This window comes from Azolla caroliniana, unplaced genomic scaffold, assembly GCF_043228905.1.
Source record: "Azolla caroliniana isolate FFs.n. ecotype wild unplaced genomic scaffold, voAzoCaro1.0.p SCAF_20, whole genome shotgun sequence".
Lineage (NCBI taxonomy): Eukaryota > Viridiplantae > Streptophyta > Polypodiopsida > Salviniales > Salviniaceae > Azolla > Azolla caroliniana.
The window spans coordinates 8711607-8737284 of record NW_028230455.1 but is presented as its reverse complement, the minus strand read 5'-3'; the positions used below and the strand labels follow the sequence as shown (position 1 = coordinate 8737284).

The following is a 25678-nucleotide window of genomic DNA, read 5'->3' as shown; positions in this document are numbered from 1 at the left end:
GAGAGATGGATCCAACTGATCCTCTCGAATGTCGATCAGCCGGATGAAGCACGAATTGGGGTTGTTGTCTTGAGACCGATCTGCACCGAGTGGTTACAACGAGCGGCGATTGAAGACCTCTTCGGATGCCGTTTAACCGAGTGGAGCACGATCGTGTCAATGTTGCACAAGGGGATTTCACCTCGAGCGGTTACGATCTCGGAGGACAGAGTACAACCTACTGGCTTCCTCCAAGCAAAGATGATCTAACGCAATGAGATGCAAACCTGGTTTTTGTTCTTCTTCTCTCTTTCTTCGAATGACGCAAATACTGTGCAGGCCGCGGTGAAGTGAAGAACCGAATGCTGTGCAGGCGGTGATGACGGTCGAACCTCGAATGCTCTGATACCAGATGTTAGAAGCAATGTCGTCAGTGCGGAAGATCAAATGTCTTTCGATTCCTGTTTATTCCCTGCATATGGCTGTTTCTAGGTCGTTGCACAGAGAGAGAGAGAGAGAGACACAAAAGAGTCTTTATTTCATAAAGCAATAATACAACATCCAACCTCACAAAGAGGTTACAAGGTCACTATATATAGTGACCGACTTAGGGCAACTACCCTTTATGCTAATTACATAAATGGCCAAAACGGGATAGTGTGAATACGTCCATTATACACATGTATTCGACAATCGTTGCCCCCAACCCAATGGGAATTGGGATCCTGTTATGGTACATGCGTTGTAGTTTTGATAAGGGGTCAAACCATGAGCAATTTGCATTAGAAACTTTCTTGAGAGTCATATTCGCAAGGATGCCCACATTGAGGTCAAATGCGATAGTGATTAATAAATGTTGGACATCATATAACTAATGTGGTTGCAATAGACCATCAATCTTGGATTGTTATCAATGGGCAACACTCACAAACACATTGTCGACTTTTGTTGTGTTAGTTTCACGCACCATGGGTGGACAACTTGTTGCCAAAAGTAAGTGCAACTCAGAGAAGCCATCTTTATCAACAAATGTGCCAACTAATGCAATGCCTTACTGAATCCGCATTCAATGCGATGTGTGAGGAGTTAAAGGTAAAATATGCAGACAAGCCCGATGTTTGGCAATATATAGGAGGATGGTGTGGTTTGACATGTGCATAGAGGAAACTCTGGCCCAAGTTTGGTAGAATGTTCAACTACGGACATGTTGACACTACCAATATTGTGGAAAGACATTGGCAGTTTATCAAGTATACTGCCTTGAGAAGAAGAATAAACCGATCAATTACCAACCTTGTGCATGTCTTAATCGGGGACAGTGAAACTGGCACTTGCATTAGAGGAACGGTCGTTGAGTGGTACAAGTAACGACAATAAATATGTGAGAGTGGTCTATTTTCACCCCGTGCAAATTGTAAGGATCAAAGGTCCCAACTTAAAGAGGCCGAGAGAATATTGGAAAGGTATGTCAATGATACTTTCACAATGCATATTGTGGACGAGGCCCACTATTGGTTTAGAATCTTGAGCATGACGACTCCCACTGTATGGTATAATGTCTCACTCCAATGCTCATATTGTGATTGCCAAGACCTTGCGAGTAAATGTAAGCATTTACTCGGTATGCGAATGATTATTGAGAGGCATATGCCACATTTATGTGGCTCATTACCTTTTATAGATCATGTGACCCAAATGCGAATGAACCATAATACAGAAATAGAAATGGCGATAGAGGTAGAACGAGTCGAGGAGACAAACCCCACAACATCAGAGATTGAATCATTGAAGTCCAAAATACAAACAGTCGAGGAAGCACTACAATGTCTCAAGCAAGGGTTAAGAACCTTTGACCGTGCAACTATTTTGGAATGTATACAAACATTGGAAGATATGACTGAGAAGGTGTATAGCGTTGGTGCACCAAAATGAACAAATGAAGAAGATGGCAGATCGATAAGTCGTAACCAACTAATTGGTGCCAAAAGAAGCGCAACAATAGACATCTCGCAAGAACTTATTGGCAGCTCCCCAAACACTTCCAAATCCCACACTGGAAAACTACAAAGAAGTGCAAGTCGGACTAGGAGGCCATTGTCAATATGTGACCATGAGAAGGTTCGGTGTTTGCATTGCGATGGCCTGACCTTGACTTCAAAGGACTCAATTGTTACATGTAAAAATTGTGGTTGCATTTTGCCATCATCTTGACATAGCCATAATTGTTATATGTAATGTGTGTATTCATATTTTCTTTTTAGGGTTCCATGGCTTGGATTATTCCCATTGTCAACATTTGATGTTCTAATATTTTATGTAAGACTTGTTATTTGATTCTTTAAGTTGATTTGTTATTTGAAGCTTGGAGATATAAGTTTGTGTGATTTTTGAATTTCAAGTTTTAGGTTTTGAGCAATTGGAAGTTTACGTCTTTTTGAGTAATTTTATGCATCATTTTCATGGCATATATTTGTTGTACACTTACAATTTTTTGGAGTTTTTGATGTTTGTTTCTAAGTCGGGCTCCTGGTGATAGAGGTTGTCAGACAACAGGGGCTCCTTTTGACAAAGTCGGGCTCCTAGTTATAGAGGTTGTTAGACAGCGGGGGCTCCCTATGATAGAGTCAGGCTCCTGGTGACAGTCGTCGTCCAGCTTTTTATCTACATTGGGCGGTGGAGATCGCACGCACCATCAACGGTGCTGGTCGCACCGTCCGCGCCCACGATTGCCTCACTTGCGCTCTTAAATTTTTGGTAGTAGTTAGTCACGAGCGTATGTAAGTACATATGTGCATGTTTGATGTATGTATGTATGTATGTATGTATGTATGTATGTATGTATGTGTATGGGTGGGTTGGATGGGCATGGCTAAGCTAAATATGTATGTAGCAAGGACCCAAGTAAAAGAACTGTGTTTGTATGAGATAGAGAGATAGATAGATAGATAAACTCTTCCTCTCCAAAAGCAAAGGAGGAAGCAAAGCAGAAGCTCCCCCTGCCGCCCACCAAATGGTCCACCGCAAGCTGCGCGTTTCTGCTGCGACTGCTGATGGTGAGCAGAGTAGCAAATTAGGCCATGTCTCCCGCCTCCATTGCAAAATTAACGTAATGGCTGGGGCTGGGGGCCATCACCTTGAGGCCCACCCAGCTGCACCCTCTACCCTATCGCTATCCCACTCTAGTGGCACTAGCTGTAGCTCTACCCGTCATGCCTTTGCTTCCTTGAGCTTTGCTCCCTTAATCAAATGGGGTATGCAGTCTGAAGAAGACCATGATAAGGTGGAGCACCCCTCCCCAGAGCAGCTGTGGAAGCATCCCCTGGCCACCCTCTCCTACCTGCCCAAAGATGCAGCCCTCTTCCTTGCTGGTGCTGTTGCAGGTGTGGCGGCGAAAACTGTCACTGCCCCATTGGATAGAATCAAGCTCTCAATGCAGGTAGCAATTCATTGTCCACCTGTATGTACGCATTGCTAAAAATTGTGTGCATGTATGTGCATGTATGTGCATGTATGTTCATGTGTATGTATGTATGTATGTGTGTGTGTGTATGTATGTATGTGTGGATGTATGTACGTATGTGTGTGTGTGTGTATGTATGTATGTATTTGTGTGTGTATGTATGTATGTATTTGTGTGTGTATGTATGTATGTATTTGTGTGTGTGTGTGTGTGTACATGTGTGTATATGTACGTGTATGTGTACCAAGTATGTGTATGTCTATTGATGAAAGTTCTCTTAGACTCTATTTAACATTTACTGCAGGTCCATAGTCTGAAAGCTAGTGAAGAAGCTGCAAAGAAAGGGCTGGGCTTCTTGGAGGTATATCTTGATTGGTCAGTGTGTGCATGAAATTGCAACTAGCATTGATATTTTGTGTTAACTCTGAGGAGCCACAAATGCATTGCAGTTATGGTGTTGGAGTAAATATACTTTGTTTAAACTCAAGGAACCACAAATGATTGCAATTATGGTGTTGGAGGAAAGATGTTTAGAGGGTAGCTATGCTTTCATACATATCTAGATGTAATCTTCAAAACATACCTATTATTACTGACATGTGCGTGAACAAAACCAAGCCATGAACTTGAAAAATGAAACCATCTCTACTTTTAATGTTGACATACAACTTTTTGTTACGATAGGAAGAAATTTTTCCTGCTCGTGAGAGAATTGTTTTTCCAGTAATAACTATCATTTCAGATTGTTGCAAACATAACGGGAATTCATTGTGGCAGACAACAATGAAGATTGGCAAAGATGAAGGATTGAGAGGGTATTGGAGAGGGAACATCCCTCAGGTACCCATGAGATTGCTTTCTTGTTTGTGTTGGGCCAACCGTCCTTTGATTGCATGCACTTATCATTCATTCTTTACCATAGGTCATAAGGGTTGTTCCATACAGCGCTGTGCAACTTTTTGCATATGAAGCTTACAAGGTACACCTTTTTGGTATGAAGACGCGTATTAGATGTGTAGTATGCTATTGTCCAGGAGATGGATGCATAACCCGTCCATTTTTTATGTGGCCTATGGTCAGAAATTTTTTAAAGGCAGCAATGAGGAGTTGTCAGTAGGGGGCCGATTAGCTGCTGGCGCATGCGCAGGCATGACTTCTACTTTGGTAAAAATATTTATCATATTGTTTCATCTCATCCTTGTAATTTGAACAATTTGTAAGTTGTGTTTCTTTAGTAGTCAGATTCATATACTTATTATACAGCAGACAATTGGCTTTTTTGAATGTGCTGCTTTGTGGAAACTTTCTGGTCACTTTGTAGGTTACTTATCCACTCGATGTACTCCGACTACGGTTAGCAGTTGGTCCTGTTGGCAAATCTATGGCTGGGGCAAGTAGTTTGAATCATAAACAGCGTTATTGTGCAAAAAACTGTATCCATTGAGCATATGAGAATAACACGCTTTTGTGTACAGGTGGCGTCAACCATGCTTCGTGAAGAAGGCATGTTGTCCTTTTACAGGGGCCTGGGTCCATCATTGCTAGGGATTGCCCCATACATTGCCTTGAACTTTTGTGCCTTTGACCTGTAAGCAGTTAGAGCTTGGTACTAAAGTATCAGCTTCTCCATGAAGGAACTTGAATCTCCTATTCTGTTTTAACTACATATTTTTTTGGCATGTAACCAGAATTAAGAAATCTCTTCCAGAGGATGTTCGGCAAACTCCAGCAGCATCGTTTACTACAGCTCTGTTGTCTGCAACATTAGCCACATCGATGTGCTATCCACTTGATACAGTTCGAAGACAGCTACAAATGAAAGGCACACCTTTTCTCAATGTTGCTGATGCTCTTCCAGGCAAGGAACCCTTCTCCTAGAAAATCATTATTTCACATTCTAGTATTATGACTATGGCATCGTAAGCCTTGTGTCTTTACCTATTGCAAACTAGCTAGTAGTGATGCCCTGAATGGCAGCCTCATTGATGTAATGCCTCATGTTATTCATACTACTGACGCATGAAACTTGGTGTACATAGGTATAATAGCCAGAGACGGGGTTGTTGGGCTGTACCGAGGGTTTATTCCAAATGCTCTTAAAACTCTACCTACTAGCAGGTGTGTGTGTGTGTGTGTGTCTCTCTCTCTCTCTCTCTCTCTCTCTCTCTCTCTCTCTCTGATACTGCCTTAACGTTAGAGAATTAAGGATGGCCTATGGTTTTTTATGCATATATTCTTTGGTACTCTTAATTAAATATTCCTGTGGTTATTTTTATGGAGTGCAGTATCCGCCTAACCATTTTCGATGCTGCAAAGCGAGTGATCAGTGCTAGTCAGCAAGAATTTCAACGGCTGCTCGTATTGAGAAGAGAACAGATTGCCAAGTCTCAGTTGTAGATCCATTTCTTCTGGGAATCACATGCATAGTGCTTTTTCTTGTGAATTGCAAGTCATGATTCAGGGTGCTGTCTTCCACAATTTTGGGGATAAAAAGGGCATTTGAGTTCCTTCTGTTGTATTTTACGTCATCGGGGTTCAGAAACCATCTGATGCAAATTTTTTAATTTCATGCACATTTGTAGTGTGTACTATGTAGAGTCAGCTTGAAGGACAGACTGTAATTCTGAATGACCTTCCAACCAACTTGAGCATTAAACATAGAGACGGAAATGTTGATTTAACTGCCCCAAGAAATGGCGTAGATATTATTTTTCTAGATGTTTCTTTTTCCATTTCATTTGATGAACCAGTTAAAGCATTATTTGCATGACATTGAAAAATATTTCTTGAAATTTGTTGTGATGCTTTTTCTTTCAAAAGCGTGTATTTGTTTTGGAAATTCTGGTAAATAGCCATGCATGTTGTTAGAGTATGCAAAATACCAAAACCTGTAATGATACTCGAAATTCTTGAATGCAGCATGTCCATTGCTTTATCTTGATAATGTTTTGCTTCTGTTATATTAATTAATTGGTTGCTTGCAGCATGAACAAGTATTCATTGGGTCTAGTAGTGTTTGTAATTGAAAGAACAGTTTATCTGATTCTTTTGTTTCAACTGTACTCAGCAATTTTTATAGTTCATTCAAAATCTCCTTATGTGCACCAAAATCATATGATTCACTATCTTCAACTCAATGTCCAGACTAAAGATGTTTGATACTGTTCTCAAAATCCAAGCAAATGACCTAACTAAATGAAACATTTATGATGTGTACATGCTAGTCCCTATTCAACCTAATAGTGTATCATCCGTACCAAGGACTGATAGACGGAATTTAATCCAAAACTGGTAAATAAGCATAATATGATAGTGTGCCAGAAACATAACTTAGACCAGATTAACTTAAACCAAACCTGGTCCATGATAAGCATAAATTGCTGGTATGGTAAACATAAATGAACCTAAAACTGATCAATGAGCATAATTTTCTAGTTTCCAATAAACATAATGTAACTAAAATTGATTAATAGGCATAATTCATTAGAACTCATCAATCGTTGATTAAATTGGTTGATAATCTGAAGGGGTTTATCCTAAGGCATCTTGGGAATTTTACTTCTAATCTCAAATTTTAATTGTGATTTTTGAATAATGCAAGCATAGAATTATGAGAAAACTGCGTTTCGTTCAGACGCCACGCCACGTATCGTCCTGTGCAGTCCTCAAGTCACCACAAGCAATTTGGTGGAACTTTTCCATCTCTCTATACCATTGTTCATCAATGATCAACGGATCTTATTCTTCTTCGTCTGCACGGCTCTGATGTTAATGCAAGATGTTCTTACCACCCTCCATAGACGATATCTCATGCATCTTGCAGCATTCAAGGAGAAAAGATTGCTGTTGTTTAAGGCATATGTTGCACCTTCAGGCCTCTCTGTGCCTCCTTGGCCTTGAAGCGTTACCTTCCATAGCCAATCATCTCATCCTCATGCTCATGGAAGCTCAGAGCCCCCCTCATGCCCACCAAGTTTTCGACAAATTAACTTACCAAGACAAGACTTCATGGACTTTCCTTATAATTGGCTATGTCAAATGTCAGGAACCTCGACTTTGCCTCTTTATGTATCAGAAAATGCAAGAAAATAGCTCTATATTGCGCCCTAGTGGACATGCATTTGTCGCCTTATTAAAGGCTTGTACTGATCTTAAAGATTTGGATATGGGTGGCAAATTACATAAGGATATTGTTGGGCAAGCTTTGCTGGAAAGTGATGGCTTTGTATGCAGTGCTTTAGTTCATATGTATGCGAAATGTGGCTCCCTCGAAAAGGCACAGGAAGTGTTAGACAAGATTTCCATGCGTGATGTGGTCTTATGGAATGCATTGATTTCAGGTTATGCAGATAATGGATATGGTAAAGAAGCACTGCAGTGTTTGGAAAAGATGGAAAAAGAAGGCATCTCACTGAGTGTTGTCACAATTCTATGTGGTTTGACAGCTTGTGGAAGAATTCAAGATGAAGTTAAAGGACAAAGATTGCATGCTGAGGTTATTATGCAAGGTTTGGAAAAAGACCTCCCCATTTGTAACAGCCTGGTTGATATGTATGCGAAATGTGGCTGGCTTGACACATCCCAAGTAGTGTTTGATAAAATTTCCAATCGAGATGTGGTATCATGGAACGTATTGATCTCTGGATATGTAGAGCAGGAGCTTGCCGAGGAAGGGATCTCCTTGTTTGAAGAGATGAAACAAGAAGGCATTTCACCAGATGATGTCACCTTCCTTTGCTGCCTGAAAGCTTGTGCCCTTTTAGGTTCCACAGAAAAGGGACAAGAGATGCACTCCAAAATCACAAGCATGGGTCTAGAAACACAACATCTCATTTGCAACACTTTGGTTGATATGTACATCAAATGTGGTTTACTTCAAGTTGCAGAGCAAGTATTTGATCAACTTCCATCCCAAGACGTGGTATTGTGGAATGTGCTTATTACAGGGTATGTTGAGCATGGGTATGGCGAAGAGGCACTCCAAAGCTTTGGAATTATGAAAGCATCTATGGTCTCTCCAACTTCGATTACATTTGTTTGCACCTTGAAAGCTTGCAGCAGCATGGAAGCCTTAATGCAAGGGAGAGAAATACATATCGCGATTGTTAAGAAAGGGCTCGAAAAAGAGCTCCTTGTTGGTAGCACATTGGTCCATATGTATGCCACATGTGGTGATTTTGAAGGAGCTCAGGCACTACTTGTCATGCTTCCAAGTCGAACAGTAATCTCCTGGAATGCATTAATAGCTGGATATGCAAAACATGGGCATGGTGATGAAGCATTAGATTGTGTTAAAGAGATGCAAATAGAGGGCCTTATACCAGATGCAGTGACTCTTATTTGCACGTTGAAAGCTTGTGGCAGTATAAGAACAATTGTCAAGTGCCAGGAAATACATGCTCATATATTAATTGCAGGGTTTGAAAGAGAATCATATGTTGGCAATGCCTTGGTTGACATGTATGCTAAATGTGGCTTACTCATTGAAGCACAAGAACTATTTAACATGCTTCCAATCCGAGATGTGGCATCTTGGTCTTCCCTCATTTCTGGTTATATTGAACATGATCTTTATGAGGAAGTGTTGGATGCTATGGAGGACATCGAAAATGATCATATTCATCCCAATCCTGTCTTATTTGTGTCTCTCTTAAAATCTTGTGGCCGTATTGGAGCCACAATTAAAGGGCAGGAACTGCATATTGATATTATTAAGAGAGGATTGGAGGGAGAACTCCTAGTTGGCAATATGTTGGTTGATATGTATGCTAATTGTGGCTCTCTTGCTGAAGCAGAAGACTTGTTTGAGGGGCTTCCAGTCCAAGAACAAGTCATGTGGAATGTTCTAATAGCAGGCTATGCTCAACTTGCCGAAAGTGAAAAGGTTATTCATGTATTTAATAGAATGGTATATGAAGCTACAGAACCAAATTCCATTACATTTGTAAGTGTTCTTAATGCATGTAGTCATGCTGGTCTACTAGAAAGAGGGCTGATGTTCTTTGAAGCCATTGACAATAATTACGATCTTATCCCTAATCTTAAGCATTGCACATGTATCGTTGACCTCCTCGGCCGGGCTGGTCTTATAGACAAGGCAGCAGAGTTCATTAACAACATGCCACTCCATCCAGATATGGCAGTGTGGGTTATTTTGCTTGGAGCTTGTCGGAAGTGGAACAACGTGGATGTTGGGAGGTATGCCTTTGAACATGCAGTGCAACTATCAGAAAGTGATTCAACTGCATATGTATGCATGTCTAACATCTACATGAATGCCTCAACGCAAGAAGCTCAACCCGAAAAACTAGGGTTGTTCAAGGCGTTCCATACATGGATGCAAAATACTCAAACTGACGAGGTTTTGGGTTGGGGCTAAACACTAGTTCCGAGTCCTATCCTTGAATGGAAAGACTCAATCCGAAGAGCTTTGGGATGGAGCCAACACCCATTGCCAGAACCTATCATTCTTTCCTAGAAACACCAAATTTGTGCCATTATTCATGGAAAATCTCTTTCAACATTCCTTGCATGCAGAAACAGCAGAGGGAAAAAAAAAACTGCACAGAAAAGATACGGAAACTGCATATGCATATTTCAAGGAATCATGGATGACCAAGAAAAACCTATTTTCAAACTATATTTAACGTTGCCTTCGTTCTTTGCAACTTGCAACATCTGTAACCTTAACTTCAGGTAAAAAGGTGCTTGATGGTCCAATATCTGGTAGAAGATGTAATAATAAAAAAGGGCATCATGTATATCAAACAATTCAACAACCATGAATTGCAATCTTATGTCAAAGTATTGAATTGGGAGGTGACCATGAAGACAATCTAACTTGTAATTAAGTCCCCTATTCTTGGCTGATGACTTACTTTCAATGCTCAAACAGAGTTCCATGTCTTGCTCTTCCAAGATTTTGTGGTTCAATGTTTGTGAACCTTGTTAGATATTGTGTTCCTCATTCTTGATAGTTGGTAGATTAGTTTATGAATCCACCTACCTCCATAGGAGAAACTACCTAAGGCCTCCATTGATCAAAGCCTTAGATGTGAGGTGACAGCGACCCTGAACCCGTAGCACAAGCTCAACACCAATTATGAACCCGTAAATTAGTATTACTTGGTAATCAAAATGGAAATTGAACCTTGTTAATTAAGCAAGCACTAGAAATGGTTTACTACTACCGATATCTAAATTAGAAAACCCACAGAACATGCATATAAATAACAAACACAATGTTAGAGCCTTCAATGTGAATGCAAAGAAACATTGGAATGTGGAAACACAGCAAATCGTAGGTTCATGGACAACTTAATATGAATACTAAAGATGGCACACCATTGGTGCATATAGAGATGGGCATGCGAAAAAAAGTGCCACTCACTTTTAATTGTCTGGGGCAACGACAAATCAAAATACAGGTGTGAACTTTCTGTTAACTAGTCAAGTCTTCTTGACACATGTGCAAAAATGATATACACATTGAAAAGAAGGGTAAAAATGAATTAATAAACTTGTTGAATTTACAGACAAACGCACTGTACAATGATACAGACTGATTGCATTGTTAATGCAGCATACCTGAAGTATCTCTTTTTCCACTACCCCATCTCCTAAATGTCCTAGAAGCAATCTTATTCCATACAGAAAGACTATTGTCATAGGTCTTTACATGAGAAAATTGATCTGTCCACACATAGGTTGGACTTTTGTTGTCTTTCCACGGATAACCTGGTTCATTTAAATCTTCACGTGAAAGCAGAGGTTTTTGGAGGTCTGTAGCATGTAATGTGGTACGCAAATCCATTATTAATGTGGCACATACACCCAGAAATGCACAGCCTCCAGGTATTAATGCTAAAGTCATCCGCACAGTTGATGAGTTACATGGTCTCCGTCCTAATGCCTCTGGTCTGCATCTTCCATCATTGGCTGCAAAGCATATAATTAATTAATAAACCATTTTAATGTTCAAATGACAGGTGATATGACTAAACATGCAAATGTTTGGGTTGTCTATCGTGAGAAACAAAACACTGCCATCATTGGGCATACCGTCCTTATTGTCAATATTTTGATACACAGGCTTGACAGAAAAATAGAGGTTGTGTTTTCCTTTTGAAATAGGAAACCTTATATTATCAATCATTCAAATTCTGACTTCCAAGATTGAGTGAATACTTTCCTGTTTTATATAAATAAATTATGCATAGACTTACTATTGAGTGCTTCAATGGCAAACAAAGCGATGCCACAAGCAAACTTGTCCAGGAAGCTAAGAGAGGCATAAACAAATGCGCATCCACTGATGTCCAGCCCAACTAAGATGCCTTCCATACTTACAGCTGTAACCTGAAACCAGAAAAAATTAATATGCATGCATATTTATATAATAGCGACCTGATGTCAATTCATACAAAGCAGTAAACAATCAATGACAGGATGAAACAATATCACATGACTATGCACTAATATTACACCACAGTTTGTAATTAATAACAAAAAGTTTCACTGGCCCAGGATAGAAACCATACTGTCATTAATGCATTTGCAATTCCAATCACGGCAGCCAGCAAATATACTAAATTCTGTGAGCTGCTGCTTAAGAAAAATATAAACATTCCAGATAATATCCACAGACTGGCACCCAGAGTGAAAAAGTATTTGATTCTTTGTCCTGTCCAGCCACCCATTTCCTGAAATGAACAAATAAATTATATGTGACAATATACCTTCTATGCTTTTTAAAACTATCAATTTCAAAGTCATACCTGCAGTGCTATGGATACAAAGAAACTGCAAACATATATAGCAGCTGGGACCTTATCAAGATAGAGCAAAGAAAAAGGTTAACGTAAAGAAAATGTTATGAAAATTAGGGCACAAATAAAAAGCATACCACAGCTTTAGCAGAGTCTCTCATGTCAAGATCATCAATGAGGTAGAATGCAAGAAAAGCCTGCATTTCACAAGGAGAACATTATATCCATCCATCAAGACAGCTTCCTTTATAATAAGAAAGCTATGCTGCGTTTTTCTGCAGGACTGGGCTAACTTATTTTCCAGTTTATGTGTCTTGTAACTTTTGACCTATAATATATCTCAGTAATCTCATGAGAATGTGGTGGTTTGAACTTCTAAAGAGTGGGATTTTCTTATTATGGCTGGATAAATATTCGGTGCTTAGAGGAATAATTTACCTGGGACACATTTGTTGTAAGACGAGTGATCATATACACAAATGCCACTTGGTAATAAAGCACTTTCTTGAACCAGGATAAGCATGAAACTCTGGGACAATCTGCAGGCCCCAGAAGATGCTCTAGCCTGCAAATATTTATAACCCAAAAGTTAAGAAGAAAACTTCATCTTTAAAACTATTAGATATTTTGTATATTGGTATACAGAAAATGTTTGAAAACAACTGAACTCAGCAGCCCGAAAAACTTAAAATCTAATTATGTAAGGACTTTTATGGAACACTGGAGTCTTAACCACAAAACCTGATTTATAGATATTGCCACTGGCCAGATTCTTCAAGGGGTGGAGGCTAAGGAGCATTATTTTCGTAGATTCCTGCTTATGCGAGGCCAAAGACAAATTCAATAATCTTCCAGAGAGAATACTGTTTATTTGAAATATCTAGCGAGATCTCCCACTACAGGTGTTTCTGCCCCCTAAAAATCTAAACTCAACAGCCCCCAAAAACTTAAAATCTAAATCTTTTATGGAATACTGGAGTTCTGTCAAAAGCAGTTTCTAAATCTTAACCACAAAACCTGATTTATAAGGGGTGGAGTCTAAGGAGAATTATTTTCGTAGATGCCTACTTATGCAAGGCCAAAGACAAATTCAGCAATCTTCCAGGGAGAGTACTGTTTATTGGAAATATCTGGTGAGATTTCCTACTACAGATGTTTCTGCCCCCTATTGACAATGCTTGAATGTCACTAGATAGCACCATTTGCAAACCCCCCACAGAGCCCTAGGATGATATATACTAGGATAACCGCTACTCCGAAGAGACATATACTGGTAACCAACCTCCTAACAGATCCAATCAACTTTGAGCTTCATGAAGAGATTTCCAGGTACTTGCTACCACCACCTATGCCTCAGAAGTCAGAAAGATTTACCTCATAGGCACTAGTTTACTCTCACAAAGATGTTCATAGAAATCTCCTTTAATTCTAACAATGCAAAGAGAATGAGACAAGTGTATAGAATACAAATTTTAACATGTAGCTTTATTTTTTGAGTTCATGAAGGCTTACCTCGGCTCCTTTACTCCAGCATAGAAGACAAGGATGGAACTCCAACCTAAGAGTACTGATGCACGAGCTATCAAGCGATACTGCAATTTAAATGGAACCATAAAAATTTAATATTCACAACTCACACTTGAATCTCCAAAAAGATACAACAGATACCTCGATATCATATCATTAAAAAAAGATACTTCAGTTTGATGGTCAGTGTTACCAGTTGGGGAATACCTGTTTCTCTACATCATCTGGACCCTTTGATGGGAATGCTCCAAAAACAAAGTAGGCAATGCCGTATAGACATAGATTGGCAACCTGTTTATAGGATATTTTGAGTGAGATATACTTTATCTTAACATTTGGAATGCCTTGAAAATAAAAACATAAGCTACAAACCATAGTGAAAGCATTACGACAACTGGTGAGTCCCACTCTGACTGTTGCATTTGATGATATACAATTCACTAAAGCCCTTCAATAACATTACAACTTTCAGTAAGTACCCAATAGAGAAGGAAATTACTTGAAAAACATAAATCTAGATGGCTAACTAGTTATTTACATGATAATTTATGCACTTAAAACAACTCATAAACGGTAATAATATCCTTATTTTGATGTTTATAATCATACAAAATTTAAATTTTGATGCACAAGTTTCAGAGATGTTGGTGTACACCAAGGGGTTTCCCAGGGTTTGGTACTCACAGCAACTCACAATAGGGCTCATTTTATGTCATCAAATGATATCTACCATCTCATAACTGTCCATTTCATGATGGATGTACAAATAAGAAATGGCTTCCATGCTGTATAAAAAGGGGATATATCCAGAATCTCAAGCAGAGAATTACCCTCTCGGAATAGAAATAACTTCCTATTATGACCATTTTCTGATAGTAATAATAGGTTCTCTTACATAAAATAAACTGAACAAACATTCCCCCGTGGTATCAAATGTAGCATTGTACTGCTCCATGCCTCATCACAAAGCAAACTTTGGTGGAACAAAAGAAATATTAGATAGGCACACAGTGACAAAACAGAATGTTATTGTTGTTTTGATTCCCTTTAGTGCTCCATCTTTGTACTGCATATCTATCTAATCATTCTTTGCTCCATTCATATCTGTGATTCCCATTCCCAACCTGTTATTAATCCTTAACTTATGTCAAGAAATCAAAAGCCTGCCAATATAAGTTTTCCTCTCCAGAGTTCACTATGAGGTGATGTCATGAAAGGAGGAACCAAAATTTTCTTAGATTAAACTCGCAATTTAGCAAACATTGACCCTATTTTTTCGATATCTTAACTCAGGACATCATACAGACGTTAAGTGGATAATAAGAAAACAAATGCAAAAACTTCAAGTTGCAAAAAGAGTACGATCAATTTTGAAATTCCTATAAAATTAAGTGCAATTCCCTGAAGGTTATAATCATGTATACATTTTACTATTAAACAAATTTCTCTTTTGAGAAAGGGTGTCGCCAACCTATTCCTTATATCACATTACAACATGACACCTACTTCCTCATATTTTGCAAGAGAAGAATGTACCTCAAAGATAACTTCCTCTCACTTCTAAATAAAGGAAAATAAAGGACAACAGGTTTCAAGAGAGTTGGAGACATACATATGTGACACCTGAGTTGCTGCCCACCCCACATTAAATATTGCTGCAAAGACACTATATGCAATAGTTGTAGCTAACTGAGAGTAGGTTCCAAAAATGGCACATACCCAACATCCTCCAAACACAGAAGAAAAAGATATTGCCACTAATAGAGAGCCACCAACATGCCACATTTTGTAATGCCCATAATTGTCAATCTGCATGAACCAAAAATGTTTTCAACCATATTTAATCTGCTTCAGCCTTCAAAAAAAGCACTATAGAAAACTAAACGGGCTTTACACCAACTTGTAAAACCATGTAGTCCAGATGATAATATATGAACACTGGCTCACCAAATTTCCTACAAAAATAGTCGCAACTCCATCTGCAAGTTGTCCAGATAGCATGACAAATGCAGCTTCGCTGTCAAAAAAAGCGTAAGACTGCATCAATTTAATTATTAAACCTCCTTTTGCATCTTTTCTAATTGCATGAGCAAAATATTATATATTATTCAACAAAGCGTCTGCTATTACCAAATGTAATTATCAGAAATAAATTTCTTCAAACTGCACATAGTTTGTGTGTACCATTTTGGGAAGTGTTGGGGATAAAGGCCCCAACGACTCTCTTTTTTTGTATATGAAAGATTTCTTTGACAACTTTCCAAACATATTTTTACCATATGTTTAGGCTCCAAGTTGGGGGGTTATAGGCATTTACATTATCTTTATAACTTTTGGTCATTAGCCATGTGTGAACATGCCGAAAATGATCTAAAAGTCACTTATCAATAAGAATTGGCCCCAAATTTCTCATAATGTGATAGGGACTTTTAGCGGCTAAGGTTTTCTCGTCAGTTTTCTACATAGTTTTCTCTACTTTCTCTTGTTGGAAGGTGGCAGCTCCAGACCTGCACTCTCTTTCATCTTTATTATCTCTCTTTTACAATCCAGATTCTTCTCTCTCTAGAATCTGCAACTTTTTAAATCCCTTCTCTCTCTAGAATCTGCAACTCTTTAAATGCCTTCTCTCTCTTCCACTTTCTCCAAGATATTCCCTCTTATTCCTAGTTTATTGTACCTGTTTGGTAGTACAAGAGTCACTTAACTACCAAACAACCATTTCACCCCACTTTCCCCAGTTTTGTATAAATAGGCTATACCAGCCTCTTTTGTAAAGACTTTTATTTTCGCTGCTACTTACAAACAAGCTCTACTCTTTGGCTGTGTCTCTACTCTTTGCAACCATTTTTTCTACTGCTGTCTAACAGCCTTCTCATAGCTTAGTTGTTTCTATTTTCTTCTAACAACTGTTCCGTTGCTGCTATTAACAGCTTTTCTCACATGGTATCAGAGCAATGAGGTCTCCATATCCTCAGCCTGATATTTTTTTTTGCCAAAAAGCACACAGACCTATCTTCTTTTATCCCTCTCTCCCAACCCTATAGAGGAGGTTCTCTTAGCAGCCACCCTTTCAACCTACAGAGGAGGTTCTTCTTTTTCCTTTTCCCCTTATCTAAGCCTCACCTAGCATCTAGGGAGGAGTAGAAAGACCCTGAGCATCTACTTACAGCTGCTGCAAATTGTCTAGTTGTAGCTCAAGAGGAGGATATCCATGGCCTCACATGCCACCATTGTTTCATCAACCATTCCCCAACTCCCCAAAGAGTCCATCTTGGATGGGAACAATTACTTGGATTGGGAACTGCAAATAAAGACCTTGCTACAGTACCATCGTCTATGGAATGTAGTCAATGGCAGTGACAAGAAACCACTGGTAACTTCATCCTCAACCAAATCAGTTGCTTCCTCATCTAACGCTAAGATTGAAGCTTGGCTAGATAAAGATACTCGTGCTCATGCTTTCCTCATGTTTAATATTAAACCGAGCATCGCTCATCAATTTCAAGATACAGATGAAGAGACAGGCAATGAACTATGGGCAGCCATCAAAAAGAGGTATCATCGAGTTAATCATGCTCAAATGATAGCTATTGAGAGCCAACTAGCAAATTGCAAGATTCAAGACACTCCCAACATCATGGATCAAATAATGCAATTTGTTACTCTCCAAAAGGAACTAATTTCTTTGGGACACAAGTCAATTGAAGTTGAGTTTGTGCATAATCTAATGATGTTGCTTGAGTCATTCTCAGCATTTTGTGACACAATTTCTCTTCTTCCCAACACACCTGATATGAATACATTTCTTGGCATGCTACAAGATAGGGCAACAAGGAAGAAAAGTGCGCAAACTTCCAATGAGACGCTTCTACATGCGAAAAGTAAAGACGAGTGGAAGCAAAATGACAACTCCTATAACAAAACCAATCCAATACCCCCAAACAACCCAGCCTACAAGGAGCTCACCTGTCATTATTGTGGCTACAAAGGTCACATTCAGCCCGACTGTCGGAAAAAGAAAAGGGACAAAGCCAAGAAAACTTCTTCTACCGAAAGTCAATCTACACTTGAATCAAACTCGGTCCACTCAACCAAAGAAATAGTTTTCCTTGGCATTGAGGAACATTCTTCAAATTTGGCTGGACCAACTACCTCAACCATTGATGAGTGGTTAGTAGACAGTGGTGCCACTGCACACATGACTTATGACAAATCCATTTTGCATGATGTGAAGCCTAGCTCCTCCCAAATCTCCATAGGAGATGCCGCAAGTATTGAGGCTTCATGTGTGGGTAATGTGTTTCCTAACACTTCTTCAAATGACGAACCAGCCGTTATTCAAGATGTGGTACATGTGCCTCGCATATCTACCAACTTACTTTCGGTCTATCAAATCACTAAGCAAGGTTATGGAGTCTACTTTGATAGCTCAATTTTGGAAGTCATTGACACCAACAGCCTACAAATTGTAGCTAGAGGCACACAAGGGGGTTTATATCGCCTGAAAAGTTCCCATAGCCCCTTGGAAAAATCCAAAGCTCATCTTCTTCAAGGCTCTCATGCCTTGGTGGCACAAGAAGATCCCACATTGTGGCATGCTAGGTTCGGTCATCTCAACTACAATTCGCTTCAAAAGCTCTCCTCTTCGCAGCTAGTTGAAGGTCTTCCTATTTTCAAAACTCCCAATAGCCCATGTGTTGCTTGTCTTCATGGCAAGCAACATCGAGAGCCTTTCCCTCATGAAGCCACTCACCGTGCAACATCTATCTTGGAGTTAGTGCACATGGGTCTTTGTGGTTCCATGAAAACCACTACTCTTGGTGGTGCACGCTACTTCCTACTTATCATTGATGATTTCACCTGTAAGGTTTGGGTTTATTTTCTTGTACAAAAATCTCAAGCCTTCACCAAATTTCAAGAATGGGTAGCTCTTGTCGAGAACGAGACATCAAAGAAAGTTCGAAAGATTAGGTCCGACAATGGTGGGGAATTTATCTCCCAAGCTTTCCACCGTTTTTGCTCTCAATCAGGCATTGCTCGCCAATTTTCTACACACAATACTCCTCAACAAAATGGTGTTGTGGAGAGGAAGAACCAGAGAGTACAAGAGATGGCTCATACAATGCTATCTCAATCTGATCTTCCTCTCTCGTTTTGGGGTGAAGCTGTCAACACAGCAGTCTACATCATCAACTGCTGCCCAACAAAAGTAGTTGCTGCAATGACCCCTACAGAAGCATTTACAGGTGTAATGCCCTAAGTATCTCATTTTAAAATCTTTGGTTGTGATGCTTATGTTCACATTTCAGATCATAAAAGGACTAAATTTGAGTCCAAAACCAAGAAATGCAAATTTCTTGGTTACAGCACACAATCTAAATCCTACAGGTTATGGGATTTAGAATCAAAGTCCCTAGTCATCTCTAGGGATGTTCATTTTGTGGAGTCTAAGCCGGATGACTCTAGGATTTCACCCAAGTTCATGGTTGAAATCACAAATTCTCTGGAATCTCCTATTTTAGAACGAAGATGTCTCACCTTCAAGCCCCCCATCTCCTCCTACTCAACCTCTAGCTTTGCCAAAAATTCAAACCTCCCTCAACTCCACTCGTTTCCCATCCCTCTACACACCAGCTTCCACCACTTCCCAAGTGGCTTCAAGCCACCATTCGTGATTTTCATCTCTCCAATGCTGAACTTCATGAGTACCATCTAGTTCTCCAACCAACAGGAATAGAACACGTAGGTCACAACGGCCTCTTCACTCATGCAACTTTGTCTTACTGTGCATTGTTGTGCAATCACAAGAACCCACAACAGCAAAAGGGGCCCTTGTTCTTCCAAAGTGGCAAGTAGCAAAGGAAGTTGAACTTGATTCCATTGAGCAGAATCATACATGGGAGCTGGTCCAACGGCCTCAACATCAACAAGTCTTTGGACTGAAATGGATTTTCAAGACCAAGTACCATGCGGATGGTACTTTGGATAAGCACAAGGCACATTTAGTTGCAAAAGGCTACTCACAAGTGGAAGGAGTGGATTACGAGGAAACTTTTGCTCCAACAGCAAGGTACACCTCTATTCGATGTGTGCTTGCGTTTGCTGATCACCCCAAATGGCCCATCTTTCAAATAGATCTCAAGACAGCCTTCCTTAATGGTGACTTGAAAGAGGAAGTTTATGTTGAACAGCCTCCAAGTTTCAAGATTTCAGAGTGGAAAAACATGGTCTACAAGTTACGTAAAGCCTTGTATAGCTTAAAGTAAGCTCCCAAAGCTTGGCATGACAAAATTGATGCCTTCTTTCACTCACTTGGGTTTAAGCATTGTTATGTTGACAACTATCTCTATGTCTTTTCCCAAGAAAATCTACAATGCTTGATCATATTATATGTTGATGCCCTTCTAATTACACGGTCCCTTGCTTCTAAAATCGAAGAGCTCCGTGCTGACCTCAAGACCACATTCGAAATGACTGATCTAGGACTTCTCCATTACTTCATAGGTATGGAGGTCTATCAATCACATGGTGGTATCTTCCTCAGCCAACATAGGTATCTCAAGTAACTCCTTGAGACCTATGGCATGTCAAATTACAGGCCACTCTCTTGTCCGATGGATCCTAACTCAAAGCTATCTCGTGAAGATGATTCCCCTATATTTGAAGATATCACCAAATATAGATGGTTAATTGGGTCTCTTTTTCACTTAACTTACACCAGGCCTGATTTGTACTATAGCGTGAGTATTCTCAGCCAATTCTCAAGTGCTCCAAGACAAAGTCATTGACAAGCAGCTATTCGAGTTCTTAGGTACTTGGCTAACACACTCGACTATGTCTGTCTTTTAGAGGCGGCATTGAGTTTGTTGCCTACTCGGATGCTGATTGGGCAGGTAATATTGATTCTCGAAGGTCCACATCTAGCTATTGTTTTATGTTAGGTTTAGGCTTGATTTCTTGGAAATCAAAGAAGCAAAACTTAGTTTCTACTTCATCAACAGAAGCTGAATATCGAGACTACTTGGATACTTGTTGTGAGTTGTTATGGTTAATGCAATTATTTTGTCACCTTGGTGTTTTGCAAGACTCTCCTATTGCAGTTTTCACTAACAGCCAAAGTGCTCGTGCCTTGGCATAGCTCAGCATTTCATGGTAGAACAAAACATATTGAAGTGCACTACCATTTTGTTCGTGAATTAATGAAATCACAAGTCATCAACTTGGCATATTGTCCTACTCAAGAAAATGTGGCTGATTTATTTACTAAGCCACTTCCAAGGCAAGCCATTGATCCGCTCCTCAATCAACTCAATGTTGGACCATTGTTCTGGAGCTGAGAGGAGGCGTTGGAAGGTGGCAACTCCAGACCTGCACTCTCTTCCATCTTTATTATCTCTCTTTTACAATATAAGTTCTTCTCTCTCTAGAATTTGCAACTCTTTAAATGCCTTCTCTCTCTAGAATCTGCAACGTTTTAAATGCCTTCTCTCTTCCACTTTTTCCAAGATATTCCCTCTTATTCCTAGTTTATTGAACCTGTTTGGTAATACAAGAGTCACTTAACTACCAAACAACCATTTCACCCACTTTCCCTAGTTTTGTATAAATAGGCTATACCAGCCTCTTTTGTAAAGACTTTTATTTTCGCTACTACTTACAAACAAGCTCTACTCTTTGGTTGTGTCTGTACTCTTTGCAACCATTTTTTCTACTACTGTCTAACAGCCTTATCATAGTTTGGCTGTGTCTATTTTGTTCTAACAACTGTTCTGCTGCTGCTATTAACAGCTTTTCTCACATCTCTCCCCTCACACAGCAGCCCACTCCCTTGGTGTTTTGGAGCAACTGACCACGCCATCACCTCTCTTTCAAGAAGAACATCAGAAACAAGAAGCACGTCAGAAAATGCATAAAATAGATAGCATTTATTATAAAATATTCCCTATCAAAATGATCTCATTTTGTTGTTACAAGCTTTTTTCAAGTTTCACTTAGTGTTTTGCAAGGCCACTGAAGCTGGATTCAAGGTAAGGAAATAGCCAATGATTATTGAAACCAACATAAGGAACTTCGAGGGGCAGTAAAGCCTTAATATAAACACCAATTTACTTGAGATTTTGTCTTACTGTGAATTAACTTCATATCCAGGAATGTGATTTGATCCTCAACAAAGAATCTGACATTCTGTTGGGCCCAAAGAGTGGCACCTTTTCAGCATTTCTTTTATTGCTAATTAATAAACAATATAACAAGATAGAATCCAAACTCTAGAAACAGAGCCTCCATAGTACTCTATGACTAGCACACTAGAAAAGAGATTAAACCCGCTATGATCCTTGCAGCTTCATACTCTATTGTTTTTCTCTTACCTAGAGAATTTTGACAAATCTTTCTCACTTTGGCATGTGTAACCTCATCAAAAATATATCTTAGCCTTGCTAAGTGAAAATTTATGTAAGCCCTCTACTATAGTGATTTTACAAGGCATAAGTTTAGAATTGGAATCCAATCGTAACTGGGGTGACTACATGCCAATCTCGGGACCTGCTGATTGTGGCTCATCTGGCTATGGACCATTTATTATAGACCATTTCGCGTTGGCTTTACTTGCCCAATTTCAAGAGTTCCAGAAATAAGTTATAATTAAATAAAAACAAAAGCAAAATAAATACTAAATAATGTCAAAAAAGTAAATAAAAATTTAACACCTCCTGTGACAGTAATCTAAAGTCTCACACCAAATTAGTAAAGGACATGGATGTTAACAAACATTGGTTCAGCATTCCATATCACAGAAAAACAAAAGCTTCAGTACAGATTCAGTATCTATCGCCAAGGATTTCCTTTTGGTATCAGTTGAATAAGAAGTTATATTTTAAGTTTGAAATAGGGTTTAAATGGGCAGCTTCCTATTAAAGAAATGACAGGTTCTTCTTTGAAGATTGAGTAACTATCACAAAAGACTTCCATTTTGTACAGATGGCCGTTCTGACACAAGATTCAGCAAGTATCAAAGGCTTATACAGGAATCAGGGAAGTTTCTCTTCTAACATTCGAAATGCTGGTTTCATTTTTTTGAGCATTACGAAAGCATGAGTTTTTATATGGATTGAATGCTTATGACAAATGAATTTCCTGTCTTGAAACAAAGGATGTCCATTTTGTAATTATATTCAGTAAGAGATGTTTCTGATAGCATTTAGCAATAACATGTACTTCAGCTTCGTACTCACAAAATACCCAAAGGGGCTTCTTATACAAGAATCAGCAGGTTTTTCTTTTTATAAGCTAGATGAATGAAGACTATGGCTAGAAGATGCTAACTACGCAAATTGAGTACATTTCACAGATTTTTTTCGAAGGAATTTCATGTTGTGCAGATTGAGTTTAGTAGTAACTAGGAAGCGTGATGCATATGATCTAAAGTTTCATATCAAAGGAGTAATAGAATCAGCAAATTTGTGTTTTAAGCTTCAAAAAACATGCTGAAATGAACACGAGGCTAAGATGCAACAAGGAAAAGAAAAAACAGATCAGTAATGACAGAGACAGAGGTGTACTTTGGAGATAGGCCAACATCAGTGAGGAATATGAGGAGGTAAGTGAACCAGGATGCGGCGGTGAGATCATTGAGCATGTGACCAACGCCATATGCGAACACAACGTTGCGAGGGAGAGGCCGATTCAAATCATCAATATTGTCTACTGCTTCCATTGTTGGTGGCCATTGATGATGATCAGGTGGGATGAAGAAAAAACCTTCTGGGTCAGCATTCATAGAGGAATGGGCTTCATTGGGAGCTGTACGCTTAGAAATTGAGGTCATCCCGGTTGAAGGACCTCAACCTGATGATGATGATGATGATGATGATGATGATGAGGCTGAAGCCTATATCAATGAGAATAAACCGAATTTAAAAGGAGATCTTTGTGGAGCCCGACTGCAGATCTGACAGAGGAAAGTCCCTTCGCAAGGGCGGGCGAGGGAGAGATCGGCGACGTTGCCTCTCTCTTTTTTATGTCGCTTTCTTTCTTTCTTGTGCAGAGGAAATTATAGGAGGAGGGAATGGAGAAAGCTCAAAGGAGGAGAAATCAGAGGTAGGGATGGAGAAGGAGGCGGAGGCGGAGACGGAGGCGGAGAGAATCTCTGAAGGGGGGTGGGGTGCGTGACTCAATAGGATATGAATAATGATGAGAGGAAAGAAAGACTCTCCCCCCTCTCATCGTCAAGATTCTAACCACACAGAATGAGAGCGTAGAGCAGAAGGTCAGGGAGACCATTCAGTTTTACAAATTGCCCACCAAAACGGCATGGAAATGCAGAAAAACCCAAATGAAGATGAAAATATGTAATGTATGTAATACATGTATGATGTATGTGTGTGTGTGTGTGATGTATGTATGTGTGTGTGTGTGTGTGTGTGTGTGTGTGTGTGTGTGTGTGTGTCATGCATGTATGAATGTATATATATATATATCAATATGTATGCATCCATGCCTGTAATGCATGTACGGAATCCGGATGTGTGTGTGTGTGTGCGCACGTGCGCATGTACATATGTATGTACATTATGATTGATGATTGATTTAGAGGCCATTACAAAACACATGAGATTTGCTTCCTCTGGTTTCCAAACACTTCCTTGATGCCCGAGTACGGTTTGTTCATCATCTTCTCATTCGTCTTTCTTATTCCTCATTGTCCACATCTACCCAAGATGGATGGAGCTAGATTTCAGTTTGAATCATTGATACGTCTTACCATTCCATCGTTCCATAATGCTAGCGATGTATTAAAGTTGGGGTTGTCTAGCAAACGCATTATTGAGGTCAAGCTATCATCGAGGAACAAGTGCCATGCATATATTACTACCAAGGATGTGTTCAAAGTTTTAGTGTCGGGAGTGTCATTGAAAGAGTTAGATAAATTTGATCCTAAATAGTGAAACATTGATCAAAGTAAATCTGCTACTCAATGCATGCTAGTTGCCCAAGTGGCTAATCGGGTCTCCTACTCAAGGTGGATTAGGTTTTGAACATTCATAGTTAATATATTGATGGCACTTCAGAAAATACATAATAACAAAAAAGGAAAATAAGCAATAACGACGTTTGATATACATAAATATATTATGAGAGGTGCTTCTTTGGAGACATGTGAGAGCATCTAAGGTTTGTGTTCCAACACTTCATCTAGGTTGAGTACTCTAGTTCTCATACTTACACATCTACTAGGTTATCCATAGACAAGGGCTATCCATGCTATAAGTTGTTAGCTCCTCAAGAGTGGTTGTTGATATCTATTCATTTTCAAAATGTCATTTGAAAATAAGGAATTGACATAAAGGATTGTGAAGGGCATTGCTAGAAATACCACTGCATCTTGCCAAAGGCTAAAAAACCTTCAAAGCACATGAATCCATAAAAGTTGAATGTATTTTGTTGTGAGCCAATACTGCTGTCTTCTTTATATTTGGAATCAAAATAAAATTGTCAAAGGAGTGGCTAACATAGCCCATGCAACAGTCAATACTTATCATATATGATTTAATTAAACATGAATTACTCAATCTCACTCACTCACTAAAAACAATACATATGGTTGATGAGCCCCTCCCCCATAAGCATATGGGATGTGGAGTAAGATAAAGGAAGATTGGGTCATCACTCATAAAAAAAATGTTTACCCCATCCATATTCATTGAATTTGGTCAAAATCTAAATAATCAAAAAACAAAAAAATCAAACTAGCTCACCATCTAAGTTCCATTTAGCACCAAATGTTAATAGGGTATGCCAAGAAAAGAACTCTCAAGTTTTGGTTGCTTTTCTCCTATGTCTAGATTAATGATCCACTCTAAAAATCTCCTTGCAATTTGTCTTGCATGTACATGTATATATGGCTTGATATAGGTGGCATGATAAAAACAATGGCACTTGCATA

At 39.2% G+C, this 25678-nt stretch overlaps 3 protein-coding genes across 3 annotated transcripts; 2 read left to right on the top strand and 1 right to left on the bottom strand.

The window, feature by feature from the left end:
• The first annotated feature begins 3034 nt into the window (after window positions 1-3034).
• LOC147850906 (thylakoid ADP,ATP carrier protein, chloroplastic-like) lies at window positions 3035-6155 on the top strand. Its single transcript, XM_087335700.1, has 10 exons — window positions 3035-3415; window positions 3744-3800; window positions 4217-4279; window positions 4362-4418; window positions 4520-4603; window positions 4761-4829; window positions 4915-5027; window positions 5128-5297; window positions 5479-5557; window positions 5725-6155. Exons 1-10 carry the CDS (start codon window positions 3089-3091, stop codon window positions 5834-5836), a joined length of 1131 nt encoding a protein of 376 aa, XP_087191826.1. The 5' UTR covers window positions 3035-3088; the 3' UTR covers window positions 5837-6155.
• Window positions 6156-7103: 948 nt separating this feature from the next.
• LOC147850905 (pentatricopeptide repeat-containing protein At2g33680-like) lies at window positions 7104-10118 on the top strand. The gene has a single exon (XM_087335698.1). It carries the CDS (start codon window positions 7218-7220, stop codon window positions 9816-9818), a length of 2601 nt encoding a protein of 866 aa, XP_087191824.1. The 5' UTR covers window positions 7104-7217; the 3' UTR covers window positions 9819-10118.
• Window positions 10119-10927: 809 nt separating this feature from the next.
• LOC147850904 (uncharacterized) lies at window positions 10928-23635 on the bottom strand. The gene is made up of 12 exons (XM_087335756.1): window positions 23295-23635; window positions 15682-15751; window positions 15347-15543; window positions 14107-14182; window positions 13942-14025; window positions 13720-13799; window positions 12646-12772; window positions 12345-12404; window positions 12217-12267; window positions 11980-12141; window positions 11665-11797; window positions 10928-11377 (listed from the first exon to the last, which is right to left on the bottom strand). Exons 1-12 carry the CDS (start codon window positions 23558-23560, stop codon window positions 11013-11015), a joined length of 1671 nt encoding a protein of 556 aa, XP_087191882.1. The 5' UTR covers window positions 23561-23635; the 3' UTR covers window positions 10928-11012.
• Window positions 23636-25678: the final 2043 nt, after the last annotated feature.